The sequence below is a fragment of the Fulmarus glacialis genome, unplaced genomic scaffold, assembly GCF_000690835.1.
Source record: "Fulmarus glacialis isolate BGI_N327 unplaced genomic scaffold, ASM69083v1 scaffold44796, whole genome shotgun sequence".
NCBI lineage: Eukaryota > Metazoa > Chordata > Aves > Procellariiformes > Procellariidae > Fulmarus > Fulmarus glacialis.
Window position 1 is genome coordinate 1,831 of NW_009220821.1, and position 13,442 is coordinate 15,272.

Here is a 13,442-nt window from a genome sequence, read left to right on the forward strand (position 1 = left end):
CCTAATTTGTTATTATGAAATGCCATGCAAGGAACGTGGCGGTAACTGCATGAAGCTCTTTTCTTGTTGCAGCGCTGGCCGCTTTCAGCAGTGGTCAAGGGAGCCCATTTTGCTTTGTGTTGCCTGAGATAATAAGCACTCCCACACAGCTCCTGCTCCCTCACCTGAGCTGTGGCTCCAAGAGAAAACGTGGTAGCTGCTCTAGGAAGATCCCAAGTACTTGTCTGATCACGCTTTCAGAGAAAGATCACCCAGACGGTATTATTTATTTCTAGACACGTTAACATGATTCAGCCTGCATTGACATTTCTGGAGATGCCTGTGCCCTTTGTAATGATTCAAGACCATGTTTTTCCTTTTTGTTTTTTAAACCAATGCAATGTTCATTTATTTTTGTACTTACAAAAAGAGCCACCCCATTATATCCCTCCCCCTCCCCCAAAATGCCTTTTACAAACATTTAAAAATTAAAAACCAGATGATGACATGTTAATTTGGTAGAATTATTTTGAAACATAGCTTTTGTAATTAGAGTTAAATTTCCTACAAGATGACTTTGTAGAGATAGCCTGATTATCGGCCAAATAAAATTCCATATTACAAGTTAGCAAATTCTAGTACAAAAATAGTCCATGTGTTAGAACAGCCTCTTATTATTATTATTATTATATTCACAGGAAAGAGTCTATTGGCTGCATAATACCTTAATATTTATGAATTTTTTTTTTATGTGGCTCATTCATCTAATTTAATATAGTGTTGAGCCTCAATAAATCCTCAGGCAAAAAACCCTAAACAGGGTTAAATATGCTGTTCAGTGTACTCTGAAGTACTGTGCTTTTCACAGGACATCCAAGAAACCCCACAAACAGTTCTCAGCTAGTTTTGATATTAAAATGAGATCCAGATCCAAAAGGACCCCCCTGAAGTTCATATCCACGACTTTCCATAGAAACAGAGGCCACAGCTTCGATGGTTAAGTTTCACTTGGGAAACGGTCTAGCTCATCCACTCATCATTTTCACAAATCCACTTGTGAGCTTCTTTAAAAACTAAAGCAGGTCACTCCTGAAGCATCTGGGACCCCTACGGCACTGCTCTCTTCAGGAGTGTCCCTACTGACCGGGCTCTCGCTCCTCTTCTGTCTCTGGTTAATGCTGTTCAGCAGTTTCTCTCGGACCAGGCCCCACAGGGAAAATCTGGGGAAATGCTACTTGTCTCTCAAGATGTCTAGCTGCTCTTGATATTCTGTGAAAAGCCTCTGGAAGCGGAGGTTCTGTCCAATAACAGGAAGAAGCTCTTTCAATAGTTCTCTCTTTCGTAAACCCTGCACAAAAAACACAAAAGCATCCTCAAAATGCGTTACTTGATATCATTAATATATTCCATAGAGCTGTTTAAGATTCATGCCTTTTTTCCTGCCTGGAGGGAGTTGTGCATTTTATGTTCTTACTCTGCTTACATGACTCCCAGAATAAAAACTGTCTTTACATTTATATACTTATGAAGCTGGTGCAGCCTCTGCAGTTAGACTCCAGACCTGCTCTGAGAAGGGAAGACATTTCATTGGCACGTCACCATTTCAAAGTCGCGGTCTGAAGAATGTAGAGACCTGAACGTGCAACTCTGCTCAAGACAGCACCAGAGCTGAGACTGTGGCAATAGGCATTTGTCTATGGTTTCACATGAAATAAATACAAGTGCCATGGGAGGAAGCCTGCTTATGTGATTAGAGCAGTGTATGGAAGGGTCCAGGGTCAGCAAAAAGAATTTGTGATTGCTTTTTGCCACTAAGTTAAATCATATTTTAAGTTCTATTGTCTGTCCATGTTCTGTAATTTTCATGAGAAACTCTTCCTTGTTCTTTGTTAAACTATTATCCTTGTTAAACTAGGACTTACCATAACTGTTGATTGCCACTGACTTCCAGCTGAGTAATGGACTGGACCCAGTAAATCCTTGCATAATTCTCGCAAACGATATTCAAACCCTGAATATTATCAGAAAATAAATTCACGTTCATAAGCATTTCACTATATATAACCACTCCACAATGTAACTGACACATTTAGGAAAGAGTTACAAGTATCTAGAATAAAATAAAGCCAAAAACATTGATTTCTGAAGAAGCATATTATTCTTCTAACAGCAAATCTTTGGAAAGATAACATGATTTATAAAGGATTTATTTTAGAGTTCTGAAGAGTTTTATTTTAAGTTCTCAAAACCAAAAACACTACTAAAGATGATCTACAATAGGGAGAAAAACTGAAGTAGTTACTCCAGTTTTAAGAGCTGCCCTGATCTCAACCTCACTCTCCCTCCACATAAGATACCAGCTTTTAAAAAAACAAAACAAACGTTGGAAAACTGACGGACTTCAGCAGCCAGAGAACTAATACAAAAGAGGTATCACAAGAGTTGGAAAACCACAAGATGAAAACCAGTGAAGGGGGAAAGTTGTTAGGTTGCATTTAATGGCAATATATGAATTTGGAAAAATGGAGTCAGTAGTAAAAAATAAAAAATATCAGACACCACTCTGAAACATTAAAATATGACTAAAGAGATCTCTTAAACCCTTAGTGAAAGAGCTTATAACAAAATTAAAATGGATCCAACTAATATGCACAAGAGTTAAAGAAAACCTTTAATAAAACTGCACACAGTTTCCAGGCCAGCTTTATTCATCCAAAAAATGAGAGGGGGGAATTCCCTTGCAAGTAACAAAAGTCATCCGTTCAAGAGTAACTTGCCAATCAAGGTATGATAGATTGAATATTTTAATGAATTAAAATTCATTAAATGTTGAAGCCATCATAGCAATAAAGGGTCAATAATAGGATGTGCAACTTTCAAAATTTAGCAGACCTAGAAAACTAGTGAAACAGTAATACATGTATGGCAAAGCAGAATTTGCAGTGACATCCAGTGTACACACACAGGCAAGGCAGTGATATTTGCGCAGTGCAGGATGAACCCTGCACACACAATAGAGAGGTTCTCAATTAGTGAAGACTTTTAAAAGTATAACCGTCTCTTTAACATACGACCCAAGATGAACATTTTAATTTCAACTGGGGAAGGACAGAGAGAATCATATGCAGTTCATCAAGCTCTCTTGTTAAATAACATCAAAAGGCAAGAATTAATGAGCTCAATTTTAATTCTGCCAACACCTATTAGGTGGCCTAACACGAACCATTTTGCTTCCCTCTGTGTAAAATGATTATGCATGGTGAGGAATAAGGCTGAATTAATACAATGGGAACTACTAAATTTGGAATGCAGACAAGCAGAGATACAACAGAGATCTTTAGAATCCAAGAAGCACAAAGTCTGTTGGTTAACCTTATTTAACATAATAGCATAGAGATACGCATATAAATAGACACAATATATAAAATAGACACAAGCAACCTTTCTTGTGGGTTTCCTTCCTCGCAGAATTTAGCCTATGGAGCTCACCAGTACAGGCTGTTGAAATTTTAAAATGTAAGAAAAGTATAATGTGCAAATAACACAAGCAAATTCTCCGCAGTTTTACGTGCTCTGGGGCAAAGTGTCAGAGACCAAGCAACTCTTCCATCTCACATCAGGCAGCGATCATCAGTTGGCTGAGGAATGTTACGTATTTTACAAGGTGTTGCTGGTTCCTCTGAAACATCTGTAGTTGCTGCCAGATAATACATATGATATGCCTGACAGACCACTGGACTTTTTTACAATGCAATTGCTATTATTGAAGTCCGCAGATGGCACTGTTTCCCCAGACCGTGATTTGTTCACACTTAGCGTGTCAAAATAGGATTCCTGAGTACTGAGCACTATAGGAAGCAAATGCACTTCAGCGGTTTGTTTTGGTTTTAAGTAAACACTGAGTCCAGAAGCCAAGTTCTACAAGCAGAACGTTAAGTGCAATCATACATATACATGACATGAATAGAGCACTTCTTAAAAATCCATCAGAGCTGCAAAGAAGTAACACAGCATGGCAGGTCTCACCTTCATTAACTAGGTACCGTGCATAGATAAGGAGCCAGTGGCGATATTCATGACTGGATTGTAACATAAGTGCTGCTGCTATCTGGTTCTCCAGGTATGCAAGTGTTGTTTCTTGTTGCACTAAATGAGGCATGGAGAACAATCTTGCAGCTTGCCTTCCTGAACTACAAAACCAAAGAAAAATTAACATGCCAGCCATAAAATCAGATACTCTTGCAATACAAAGCATTCTACATTTATCTCTCAGAGGCACCTAGTGCTTCCAAAGCTCAAGCTTTTTATGACCGAGGCAGCACTTCATAGCAAACTGCCTTGCCTTCCTCCGCTACTGGACTTTACAGGTATCAAAGTCCATGGAGGGTTTTCTGCTCCTGTTCTTTCTCTCTTCATCTGTCTTCTCTTTAAAAACAGGCTTTTCAGTGATCAAGTACTCCTAAATGTTTATAAGAAATTTAGATGACTGCCTTTACCTTTCTTTGCCCCTCACAGGTGAAAGTCACAAAACAAATACAAGACATATAGTTAACCTGAAGCATTTAAAGGATTTCTTGAAGATAAATGTATTGTCATAAGAATGCTAATTTAAAAAAAGTAAACAATTATTTCCTTTTTGAAAAAATTGCTGATTTTTCAGTCTGATATTTTCTCTCTCTCAAAAAGAGAGTGTTGTTTGTTTGGATTTCAAATATTTTTCCCAATTAATTCCCCTCCTCTCCAAGAGAACAGCAATAAAATCACACAACTCTTTACACAGCTTTTCTCACCAAAAAAATTAAACTCAGATGTGAAGGACAGAAATAGCACAGAAAACTGCCTGGGAAATCTAATTCAAATCCAGGTGAGGATGGGCTATTAAATTACCTACAGGAGTCTGCTCTGACTCACACAATTCCCTGGTGATATTTTCAGATGTTAAAAATATGCCTTAGATGACTAATCACTCAACTTGCTCAAAGACTTCATTAAATAGATCCCCTGAGGACAACTGAACTACTCAAAATTTGTAGGCCTACTCCGGAAAGCTGGTAAACTAAAAATTAAAATGTAAAATGTAAGAAATTCAGTTTAGCTAATCAAAATATTACATTTACAGAATCGTCAAATACTTCACCCATCCAATAAAGAGTAGCTTTAAATTACTAAGTTTAGAGCATGCTTTCCTGCCTCCCAAATAATCTCAAAATAACATTAAGATACAGACTATAATTGTGCAAAGGTTTAAAAAAACCCCTGTATGAGCTACTGATAATTTTCCGAGCCATTAGCATCTTAAGAATTAACTCACTGATTCAAGCACATGAATAAAGAATAGAAAAAAAAAAAAAAGACAAACATGCTAATCAAATGAAGCAGGTAAGTGCGTACTTTGATGTTCGTCCCTGTATTACAGCTAAGGGCCCAGAACACAGCATGGCTTCTTGGGATGGTAAACTATTCCTGAAGTCTGCGCATTGTGCTAGAGAGTCCTGTTTGTCAGAAACAAGATTCCTGGAAAAAACCAAACAAAAGCCAAGTTTGAGGAGAGTAGACAGTGATATCAGGGGATCCAGCTCTGTTCTGCCTCAAAGCCCAACTTGCATTTTCACAGATAACTAAAAAAATACCACTGAGGCGCTCTGGAATTCCACAGACCCCAACTGTTCCCACTCCATGTGCAAATTCTGCTTGTGCTTTCACGGAAATGTCCCTCCCACCCCCCAGGTTCACAACATTAATTGTATAACACAATTTAGCATTAATTTTGAAGGAAATGAACTTTCTACTTGTCATTTTACATCTAATAAGAAGCCATGCCCCAGAAAGAAGACTGGAGTGAGCACAGGTAATGATTTTCTCATTAAGAACTTGATTTTACCTCATGTCTGGTCCCCCCACCCACCAGATAAGTCATCACAGACCACACACGTAGACAATCTTTCCCATACATTACAGCTATTCCTTCATATGGAGGGAGTTGACAGTTACAGTTGGCATTTCCACACCTAATGAAGGATATCATCTTCACTGGTTTGAGATGCCAAGGGACTCAGCGGCTCAAACCAATGCTAAGTTTAGACCTCCTGACAGCTTAGAGGTAAAATGGCACAAATATTTAAAATACTCTTCACTATTTTATCACGGTTTAAATTTGTATGATGACTAAAGGGATTGCTCTTTTATATATTTCCAAAGCTGTGGTACAAACTAAGAAATGACAGCAAATTCAGAATTATGGCTGAGAGGCTGTCCTCTGCTCCTTATTGACTGGGAAAATTTCTGCATAATTTCTCAGTTTATCTAAAGAACAATTCTTTTCCAAAGGATTCACATCAAGTAGTTACTAGTAACAATTATTTTAAGGAGGAATTAAAACAATAAGCCCTTTCATCAAGCATGCTCATTACACTTAATGTAATTGTGGTATTTATTCTGCAACATGTTTTTTCCTCTTAGAAAGACAACAAAGAATCTGTTTTGGAAAGACACTGTAAATAACTTCACCATGGAAATTTTTTTATGGGAACTTATGCCTTGACAGAAGTAAGAGAATCCATGGGGAAAGCCTATCTGATACCCAGTAAGGCACAACACAGTAGCCTTTCCTTGTGTTTAGGACATCAGTAATGACTCTTCCATGGGAATTCTCTGAGGTACAATGATTTCTTCCCTTCTCCCCTAGCTGACTTACTATCTTCATTAAACTTTTACATCTTGGAGACAAAGAGCTCTCTTCCAACTTGACAGGTCATCAGATCGAAAAAAATATTAAGGAGTGATGGGGACTGACAAAGTCAGGCACATACATGTTCAGGATTGGAGTGCATAGGTCTTACTTTTTCTGGAAACTGGGCAAAATAATTTTAACATGTCTAGACTCGCAACAAAACCCTGAAATTTTTTTTGACAAATTTTCCAGAACTGCATTCTTTTACGTAAAAAGTGAATTGTAAGGCTAGATTATCATTAATCATTGCCAACTACTTGACAGATTCAACTGATGTACATCAGCAAAAGTATATATAGGTATATGTTAATAAATAAAAGAGTATGCACTGTGTAGGAAACAGTGATAAAGTAAGCTGTAGTTTAACTTTTTCATTTTTAAAATTCATTTTAAACATAACAAATCATAAGAATATAATAAAGTAAAGCCTAAACATACAATAGTGAACCAAAGCAAAACTAAGCCTGGCATGTGATCCTACTCAGACTAACCTTCAAAATATGGAGTGAAACAGTAAATCAGAATACACGTCAGTTCAGCTAAGTTGTAAGAGCAGGAAATAATATATAACTTACCATGTAGAAAGAGAAGGATTAAAACAGTATGCCTTTCCATCAGACATGCTCATTACAGGTATACCATGCTGAGTTAGCAAGATCTGAGAGACAGTTGCATCACTTCCTACAAGTCAAATCAGACCAAGGTATTTCTGTTGGAGTCTTGTATAACATTCATAATGGTAAAAAATGCTATTCACCATTAATTATCAGTCATAGCAACCAACAGAAAAAGGTTCAGTAAATGTTATTCTGATAGGAAGGTCAAGACACAAGATAATGATGGTCAGCACGAGCTCAGTGCAGTAGCATTAAAATCACTCTTTTGCAAAACACGTTATCAATCTCGATGCTGCAATTTATACAGAACATTGTCTTAATTGGAAATGTTCTCCATACCTAAGGGCAATCTTCAGCAATTCTGCCATGTCTTCTGTAACCCAGAAGCTTTTATCTTTCTTTTTCCCATTAAGTTAAAATTCTAAACCCCAGCATACTTAGAAAAGCGTGCTCTCTAAGGACGTAGTATAAGTGGGATAGCTGGAGTCTCTCATTTCCCAGCATATCCCATGCCCAGGGTTTGTGCACGTAACTTCTAATGAAGACATTTGCAAACTGCTAGTACAACTGCTTCTCTAGGTAGTTTTGATTAGTATGGATTGTATGGATTAAAGCTAAAATAGAAGCCAATATGCTCTGAGACACTGCTTTTTTGATAATTTGTTTTGTGCCAGACATTGGCAATGATAGAAACTGAAGATTTTGAAATAACGAATTTGAGACAGTTGTTGTTCATCACTAAGATAATATACACGCAAAGAGCACACAGGGAAATTGCTGTAAGAGCAGATTTACATAAAATATTTGGTTTGTGATCTTCACAACACTGAATCTTCACATTCAGAAGCAAGCCAGAATATAGTAAGCTACAGAATCTTGTACAGGTCTGTTAACCGCCAATATTCTCATCTCAGTTATTTCTACTGTATTTCAACATTGCCAATGACTTCCCTTTATTACACAATAACGAAGTAAAATTATTTGTTTAGGCTTTTCTGGTTTTGTAAAATTTCAGCATATTAATAAATGGCACTAAATAGTACAGGTGGGCTCAAAGGTTAGTAAATAAATGATCCTTTTTATTACCTGAAAATATTGTTTGCAAAGACTCATCTCTAACAATGGCTGTCTGCTTGTGAACATCCCTGAAAAAGACAAAAGGGCAAGTCTGCAGTTTAAAAACAACTGAAAGCTCCAAAATCATTTAACAAATGCACTTCTTCAATATTCATGACAAAGTGGGGTTTTTGGGGGAGTTCGGCTTTTTTTGTTTTGATATTTTCTTCATTGCTTTGACAAAATGATTTTGGCAAACTCAAAGCCCTTACGGCAAGACAGAAGTCAATAGCGGAGAACAACTTTTATGGCTCTTTGTCAGGAAATCTCATTACAGCTAAGCAAACACTGAGGATCCAAATAACTCCTTTAGGAGCTCTGACTTGCATGAGACATTAGATTAAATTCAACAACTGTAAACAAGTACTGCAGTTTTTGTCTTGGTATCTTGAAGATGGCTACAGTACTTCTAACTCTGAAACTCGTGTACTTTATTGGCTAAGTATGATGGAAGTTGGAAATATCCATATTTCTCCTTTTCGCCCCCTCAATCCATTCCATATGCATGACACAAGTCTATCCCAGGGAGGCTGTTTAAACTATTAACTTCTAGCTATCATCTATCTTCTTCTAGAATCAAATTCAACATTATGGACCACCCTAGAACAGAAAAGAAACTGGATTCAGGTCTTGCCCAATTAACTCTTCGTATTATATCCAAAAATGGACTTGTGTTCAGACCTAATTTGGTTTAAGCCTCAGTTTCAACAGCAATGCATCGACACAATTGAACAGTTACCTATAAAAGTCAGCCCAGCCAGCTGCTGCAGCCTCATACGGTACTTACCAAACAGAGAGCGTAGCAGCAGTGGTGAGAGCCATGATGTAAGAACCTGTGCAATGTAGGGTGGAAATGGGCGTATTCAATATTATAGGGGGAAGAAGGCGACGACCACAAGCTGAAAATACTGACAATGTTCGTTTCTCACAGGCTACGCTTACAATCTCACTAAAAAAAAAAAACAAAACCCACATACATTTACATTTTGTCAAATGCAAGTAGCATAAAACCAGACTGATTTCTTAATTTATCATACAACTTGGGCTAATTCCCCGAAAGTTAACTATTACAACTTTTAAAAAAATCCTGGGTACCAAAGGAAAAGTTCAAAAAGCACACAGATTATCTACAGGTGCATTCCACGCCTCCTTAGTTTGGTTATAACTATGATGGTCTAAAGAGATGGCCAGAAGGTTTGCAGACCGAGATAGTACCTTTTATTAGACCAAGTGGCATTGTTGGAAATATCAGTAAAGCTTTTGGGTATACACAAGCTCTTCTTCAGGCCTGAATTTGTATTTAGCTTGAAAATCCATTGCTTCTTTTTCAGACCTGGACAAAGCATTATATGTCTGCAAGCTTGTCTGATTTTTTCAACTATGCATGCCTGTGTAATAAAAGCTATTACTACTAACTACAAACATTAACAACTCAAGGGTGTTACTGGAGAATCAGCATAAAACTCAAGTTAAAAAAATGTTTCAAAAAAATTCTGACAAATTCTGAATCTCGTGGCTCAGGCTTGAGAAACATACTTGCAATTTAAACTCTGAGGTTGAGAAAAATAGAGAGAAAAAAATATCACAAGACTCAGGAAAATACTTCTAATCACAAAACACCCTGTTTCAATTTTTTCATTCTTTAGTAGTTAGTACTTGAACAACTATCACTTACCACGATTTAGTCCATTTTAATGAAGAAATTTAAAGGAGAAATGTAAATACACAGGAAAATAGTTGTAACTGGCTAATGAGAATTTGTGATGCTTTAAGACTGCATAGAGCTAATACTCCGAGTGAAACTGGTCTTAAGACTAAGAGCAGTATATATTTTTATCCACAAAACATTTATTAAGAAAGATTATGCAAAAATTACTATGGCGGGTGATAAAACCAGCAAATAGCAGTAGTCAACAGGAATAAGTCAGAATCCCTACAAAAAACTCCACAGGATAAGAGTTTAAGAGCATCAATGTATTAGACCAGGTTAGCTGGAAGAGAAATAGGACATCTTGAGCCAAGCACAGAGAATCACAAAAATCGCTAATGGAAGTGATCCAGTTAATCAACTTTTCTAAATAAGCAGGAAAAAATACTTTTAGAGCCTCTGCTTATTCGTAAATATGTGGGTTTAGGCATAATAAACTTTCTCTAAAGTGTACTTTTGTACCCCTAAAAATGTTTTCTGGCCTTCAGGACTACTTATCTGCTGCAGGCACCCACTTCTTCCAAAATATACTCTCTTACCAGCTTCCTGCTGCAGTGAGAATTCGACTGGTGAGGACCGTCTCCCATTCCTTTCCTTCTCGATTACACTTTAACCTGCTCAACTTTGAACCTCCCACTGTGGTCATCTCATTCTCCACTTCAAGGTACATTGATGGATCTGAACTTATCTGAAAAACAAAAAAATAAAATACTTTTTGGAAGAGGAAAAGAACTACTGAAAAAAGCAGCAACTACTATCAGATCCAAAACAATGCCGACTTTAAGAATGGATTTAAGTATGGCATTCTCTGTTTAAAATGGCTTCAGAATACACTGTGGTACTTCAAAAGAGGCAGACCTCTGAAAATCAGTCTTGGCTAGAACACAAATAACTTCCTTGTATTCGGAGCACAAGAATGAAGAAAGGTTGTGCTAGTCTGTGCTTCCTAATTAAGGGCACCAGATCAAGTCTAGATGTGCCCAGTCTCCCTAAATCTTGCAATTAGAACCAGACTACCACAGCCTAAACACGCAGAAAAATTATTTCATAAATACCTAAAGTAACACCATTTGCCCGTCCCTTCAGATGTAGAGCATCTCCAGAGAGCTCTCAGAAAACACTTGTTTTTTCTCTTCAGCAGTGTACTACCAACACAACCGTAATAACAATGCAGCAGTTACTCCCATCGGAGCCTCTTATCTTTACGACACACTTTGGTTAACCAGGAGGAGGGACTGGTGAACCAGAGGTATTCCTCTTTGAAGTTTAGCTAGTTCAGAAGAGTCCTATTTTTAGCTGATTTGCCATTAACTTTTCTCATATAGGCATATTCTTAGAAGCTGAAGCATACCATCTTGCTTGCTTGAACAAACACACATATTCAAATGTTAATTTATCAAAGGATCTTGAATAACCTAATAATATTTAAAAAAAAAAAGCAGGATTCTTTTTTTTTTGTTTTTTAAAGTATTAAGCTTTTTCCCCCTTATAGTCCACTTACTTGCAAAGTAAACGATTTCTGTGGGATTGGGGTTGGCAGTTTAAGTGCTAATGCTGGTGCAGAGATGCAAGCAGCATCCTTCTCAGAGGCCAGTGTAGCAGGGGACTGGAAAATAAAATAAATTGCAAAAGTGGTTAAATTTTTCCATTTAAAAAAGTTAAAAACAAAGATATTCTACAATATAGATTGAATTTGAAAGAGAAAAAAATTTTTTTTAAATTCCAAATAATGCCAATTGCAAATATTAATCTTTTCCCGATTAGTTGTATAAACACAATTTTTTTAATATAGCTTCTAAGAATTAAAAAACCAAAACAAACTAGATGTGGGTTGTTGTTTTTTTTTTAAAGACCTCCCCACACCTTTCAGCTGGAAATAATTAATGACAATTCTGGTATATTGCATGGAAAGCTCTGAATACTGAAAACAGAGGGATCTATATGCCCTAAAATGATGGAAACTCTAATGCAACTTACTACTTCACGGTTCCTAGGAAATTCATAACCATTTAAGTCGTCATATCCAAGTCACTCTCTTGTGCTTGGGCCACTCTCCATCAAAGAACACCAAACACTACTGGCATTTCATTTTATTCTATTCTATACATTTGGCAGGCTATCACTACTTAGCATGCTGGTACTGTTTAGCAAGTAGCTGCATATTTATATAAAGGATGGACACGTTTGCCACACCATGTGCATCTGCTTTTTATAATCTTAAATTTTAAAAACAGTAAGTTTAAAGGCAAGGAAGAGGGATGACTAAAAATTCTAAGGGACTTACACTACTTGTGCTTCCCTGACTTGATGGGACAAGTCAACACGGGACTGACTTTATTAAATTAACATTGAAAGCCACAATGAATCTTATTTATTTCACCTGAACAGTTAAAGTTACTGGTACAAGTCTGGAGTCTTTTCGAGGCCTTCCTTTTTTCTTCTTTTCTACTGTTTCTCCCTCAAGTTCCAGTTTCCGTTTGGGTGCACTGAGAGGTTTAGCAGCTGGAATCTTCTCTTCACTGTCACTGCTGCTCTCCAGAATATCCTTGGGCTTATTGTCTTTAATTAAATTCTGATCCTTCAGCCTGCGCAAGTAAAAAAATGTATTTCATGTTTTATATAAGCTGGTTCCAAAAGCTGCCACATACCCTACGCACTGCATTCTTGGAGGTAAGAAGATATATTCTTAGCCTTGTTTGAGTGTATTTCAATATGCACAAAGGCAAGAGGAGGAAGCCGAAGAGGTATGGCAAATCCTCTGCAAACGTATAATGTTCAATATGTATGTAAGCTGATCAGACATACTCTCTCCTTTAAAAAAATTAATCAAACTAGCAGTTAGCAACTGGATAAAGCTGTAAATAACAACTTTATTTTAGCATTCAGTTCCAATTACAATCAGATCTCTTTCCCTGGGTTGATACAAATAATTCAGCACCCTGTAAGATGCAAGAGTGGTTCCTCTTTTCCCCTTCAATGGACATTACACTTTCTGCTTACTCAAGCAGAACTTCATTTGTCATTCTGTTGTCTGTCCCCAAAAGTTGTCCTATTCAGTTCTGACTACTGTAAGGAAGATATCTGCAAACCACACAAATGACCTCACTGCTCCATTTTCCATTTCAGGAATAAAATATAACTAAAGAAGACAAAGTACAAAACCCTGTGAATTCTTTTGTTAACCATTATACGCTAAAATAGGTCATTTAATCATACTCTTTCCATTCCCTCCAAAAGCTGGTTATTAACTCACAACAGTGTTTTGCCACTTATTCCATAACCACTCGGCATT

General features: G+C 37.1%; 1 protein-coding gene across 1 annotated transcript in view; it reads right to left on the reverse strand.

Annotated features, from left to right (window-relative positions):
- Window positions 1-663: 663 nt before the first annotated feature.
- The window catches only part of LOC104079022 (protein HIRA), a gene marked incomplete at its 5' end in the record, with an annotated part of 28,916 nt that continues 16,137 nt past the window's right edge, over window positions 664-13,442 (reverse strand). Inside the window, 10 exons of the mRNA XM_009580891.1 lie at window positions 664-1,327; window positions 1,902-1,990; window positions 4,006-4,169; window positions 5,371-5,493; window positions 7,285-7,390; window positions 8,413-8,471; window positions 9,230-9,391; window positions 10,690-10,838; window positions 11,652-11,756; window positions 12,531-12,735. Coding sequence (XP_009579186.1) covers window positions 1,211-1,327; window positions 1,902-1,990; window positions 4,006-4,169; window positions 5,371-5,493; window positions 7,285-7,390; window positions 8,413-8,471; window positions 9,230-9,391; window positions 10,690-10,838; window positions 11,652-11,756; window positions 12,531-12,735 — 1,279 coding nt within the window. The remainder of the gene's footprint in view (window positions 1,328-1,901; window positions 1,991-4,005; window positions 4,170-5,370; window positions 5,494-7,284; window positions 7,391-8,412; window positions 8,472-9,229; window positions 9,392-10,689; window positions 10,839-11,651; window positions 11,757-12,530; window positions 12,736-13,442) is intronic.